Source organism: Acanthisitta chloris, unplaced genomic scaffold (assembly GCF_000695815.1).
Source record: "Acanthisitta chloris isolate BGI_N310 unplaced genomic scaffold, ASM69581v1 scaffold160, whole genome shotgun sequence".
In the NCBI taxonomy this organism is placed as follows: domain Eukaryota; kingdom Metazoa; phylum Chordata; class Aves; order Passeriformes; family Acanthisittidae; genus Acanthisitta; species Acanthisitta chloris.
The window spans coordinates 19,226-23,303 of record NW_008649714.1 but is presented as its reverse complement, the minus strand read 5'-3'; the positions used below and the strand labels follow the sequence as shown (position 1 = coordinate 23,303).

Genomic DNA, 4,078 nt, shown 5'->3' with positions numbered 1-4,078 from the left:
AGGTTGTAGTCAGGTGGGGGCTGGTCTTATCTCGCAGGCAACTAGTAGTAGGACAAGAGAGCACAGACTCAAGCTCTGCCAGGGGAGGTTTAGGTTGGATATTAGAAGGAGATTTTTTACAGAGTAATCAGGCATTGCAATAGGCTGCCCGGGGAGGGGGTGGATTCACCATTCCTGGAGGTTTTCAAGACAAGACTGGATGTGGCACTTAGTGCCATGATCTACTAACAGCAGTGGGGTTGGACTCGATGATTTTTGAGGTGTCTCCCAACCTGGTTGATTCTATGATTCTATCTCAGTGTTGAGGAAAAAGGGGTTAGAAATCAATCTGAGGGGACTAGAGCGCGGCAAGGCTTCTTGACTTCTGCTACTTAGTGTTCCAGCCTTTAAACAACATCTGGTGGTGTAGGAACTGCTAAGGTAGGTCAGACCACTCTGGTCTAGATAATCCTTGAGCTGGTCTCCTTTGGTGCAAATACTGTATGCTTCAGAAGAGGGTACAGAAGAACCCCACAGCTGTACTGAAAGGTTTTGATGAGGGGCTGTTTCTTTGTGGACAAGGGATGGAATAGCGAGCCAAGCACTGCAGGCAGGTTTGAATGTTAAATTTGAGGATGCAAACTCCTGGAAGAGCATTTAAAACCATATAAATGAAAGTAGAAAACTTCCCCCCCTAAACCAAACAAACACAACTCTCTCAGTCTTATTATCTCAAGCTTTTGAGAGCAATTAGGATATAACAGAAATTGACTACTAGTAATGTTTTAATACTGCTTTGCAGCTGTTCCGTGTGTTGTAGGGGAGTGGAGTCACTGGAGTGGCTGTGCAGAACAATGTCATCCTGGTCTGCGGATACGTAGGCGCTATGTACAGCAGGAACCTAAAAATGGTGGAGAACCTTGTCCTGCCCTGGAGGAGAAGGCTGGCTGCCTGGAATACCTGACATACCAGGGGGAGGACTGCGGCCATGAACATGGTATTCTGTCTTTATGTGTGCATTGTGCTCATCAAGGCTGTCATAAATTTCACTGATGTCAACAGCAAAAAAATCCAAGCAGCTAGCTTGTTAAAAATACAATTCAAAACTTTATTTTCTACTGTCATATTGCTCTTTTTCTCCTACTCTGGATTTTCTTCCATTAAGTAAAAAAACTAAGCTGCATGAATTCCTTCAGTTTCTAGGTATAAGTCCCTTGGTAAGTACCAAAATATCTGTGCAAAGTTAGAACACAAATTCAGTATGAAACAGGAAAAAGTACTCCTTGTAGGAGTCCAGCACATCCTATTTCCTCACAGACTAGTGGCATGCATTTCTAGATACTTTCCTTCTGAAAAGAGAGAACTTAGCTGTAGGAAATGGGGTTGAGGTCTGATGTTGCCAATGTTTTGCCACTTTTTCAGTAAGGTCAGCCAGCATCACCATCCACAAGCTTGTGACCCATTCCCCCACTGTTACAGTAACTGAAATATGACTTGGCTGTGTCTTGCTGCCTTACCACAACTGTTTTCTTCCTCAGTCTCTGCTTTCATAACTACCTCTGAGTATGGTAAAGAAAGGAAACGACGAGCAGCATCTTCTCCCTGGCTTTCAGACAAAGATGAAGCTGGGTAATCTCTTTATCATATGCATGTGGGTCATCTGGTTCAATAGCAGAGAGCTGGCTACAGAGAAAAGTGTAATTAACTTTGCAATAATTGATCAATAAGCTGTAGCTTATACTGTTTTTCTCTCCTGCAGTTTATTTGCATGTTCTAGATGTTGTTTTTTATTACTTGCTAATTGTCCCAAATTAGAGGCTGGGATCATGAAAAACCTGATGATAGGTGCTTTTGAAAACCAATAGTAAATAGTGGTAAACCAAAGCTGAATGTATCCTAAAGTATAAGTCTGAGAAATTACATGTAGGTCTCTGAACAAAGTGGGCTGAATGTGTTTGGTCTCAAGGGACTTTTTCAAACTAATTGACACCAGGAGTAAAAGAAATTTTGTTTGGTTACCAGTAGAGATGGTTATGAAGTTTAAATTAGGCTATTACTGGGTCTGTAATGCTCATAATGCTTTGTCCTGTGCTATTTTGCCCAGAACAATCAAGTCCATTGGCATTCTTTAAGTTGCTTTTCCATTTTCTCTTCAGCAGCATAGAAGGAAAAATGTGTTATCAAGATCTGTTTTTCAACATAATTTAAGAATACAAAACAACCAGAAATGAGATTATACATAAAGCACTGGACTGGGGCATGGAATGAGAAATGCTTTTAAGAATCCATTGATTAGGTTAGGGTCAGAAACTTGTGAACAATGATGATGTCTAACTCGCACTTCACAAATACCACCCATATGATACATGCAGGCACCTTCAAAGTGCATATCTAGCTCATACTTTATCATACCTAATACAGCACTTTCCTTCTGAGCAGGTACTGTGTGGAATTTAAAACAGAATCACTTTCACACCACTGTGCTCTGGAGAATCGTCCGTACGCACGCTGGATGCAGTACCTACGTGAGGGACACACGGTGTGTGTGGCCTGTCAGCCTCCAGCCATGAACACTGACACGCGCCGCTGTTCTGGGGATGGCCACAGTGCAGATGGGTAAAGAAAACCATTTTTCTGCTGTCTCTTCTGTAGCAAAACTCAGGACAGAAATTAAAAGTTCTCAAGGTATCATTAGAAGCTGCATTTATTATACCTAAAAAATGAAACAGCTCCTATCACTTGTAGAGCTCAGGGTTACCCTTTCAGTTCTCACAGGAATTGCTTTTAAAACCTAGATAAAATTGGGAAGTAATTTCAATATTGAGTTCAATGCTTTGTATGTTTTATTTATTATTGCAAAGGAATTATGCAACTTCTAGTGCAAGAGGACTTTTTACAGCTATGGGCACTTTTACTTAAAAACAGTATTTCCTGCCATAATCCAAATCTGATTGCAGGTTTAACAGTGGTGGATCAGGACTCCTCTCAAGCTTATATACCTGGTTCCTAAAAAATTAAGTGTGAAAGCAGACATTTAATATTCAGAACATATTTTTATTTGATCCATACATTTATTAACATCCATACTACTTAATACCTGCACAACCAGTTATCAATCCTGCATACTATACTTTTTAAGAGCTAGATGAGCTACAGTCTTGCATGATTACACAAATCTATCTGACATGTTATACAACACAGCCTAGTAACACAAAATGCAGAGTTTTCTAATTCCTCTTTATTGTCACATTGCAGAAGTAAAATCTTACACTGGGAAGCAGTTGGCAACTCTCAGTGCCAAGGAACCTGGAAGAAGATTAGACAACTGGAACACTGTTCATGTCCCCTGGTGCATAGCTTTATTTTTACATAAAAGTTTAAAAGACCTTTAAAATGGAAACAACAAGAAGATTAAGAAAATTAACACCAATGCCAAGAAACCTACATCTATCCACTGCATTTTCTGGAGCCTAAACAAATTTTCAAGGAGCCCGAACTATAGCAGAAGCATTTCAGGAAACTCTGCCTTAACACTAAATGCTAGGACTGGTCTATTAGAACACTAGAAGCATGTTTCCAAGTGCCTTTTTTTGTAATGAAAGCGCTAATCTTTCTAACCACAGTAGCTTTTCCTGAAGTTCTCATTCTTTACTAGCCGCAGTCTAGTCTACGGGCACTCAGTAGTGAGCCAGCCAAACATTCTCAAGTCTGAGAATAGCTCCTGTCATAGCAAGAAGAAATAAAAACCTAAGTTTGAGAGCCAAAACCAGATTTCAGTTTAGATCCTTTGTTCCTTCCCAATGCCATCTAGACAACTGTTTATACTACAAGTGCACAAGTATTTGTCCTTTACATTGCAGTTTTCATGTTCAGCCACCTTCATAAAGATGTACAACTAGTCAGTCTTTAAGGAATAAGTCTTCTCAGAATCTGATGTCACTAACACTGTGTGAACTTTGTGGCACACAAACCTAAACAAGATTCTGTGACTAAAGCCATGGCTAACATTAAAAAAATTACTTATTGTTTGTTAAAACCGCTCATGTGCAACGATTAACACAAACTTGCAACATTTGTCTGCTATGCAGGTAGCTCAAAT

General features: G+C 40.0%; 1 protein-coding gene across 1 annotated transcript; it reads left to right on the top strand.

Moving 5' to 3' along the window:
- Positions 1-781: 781 nt before the first annotated feature.
- SBSPON (somatomedin B and thrombospondin, type 1 domain containing) lies at positions 782-3,352 on the top strand (the record flags this gene model as incomplete). Its single annotated transcript, XM_009073981.1, has 4 exons — positions 782-976; positions 1,518-1,608; positions 2,419-2,595; positions 3,235-3,352. Coding segments are annotated over 4 exons (581 nt in total), but the record flags the coding sequence as incomplete, so codon positions are not given.
- Between the last annotated feature and the right edge of the window lie 726 nt (positions 3,353-4,078).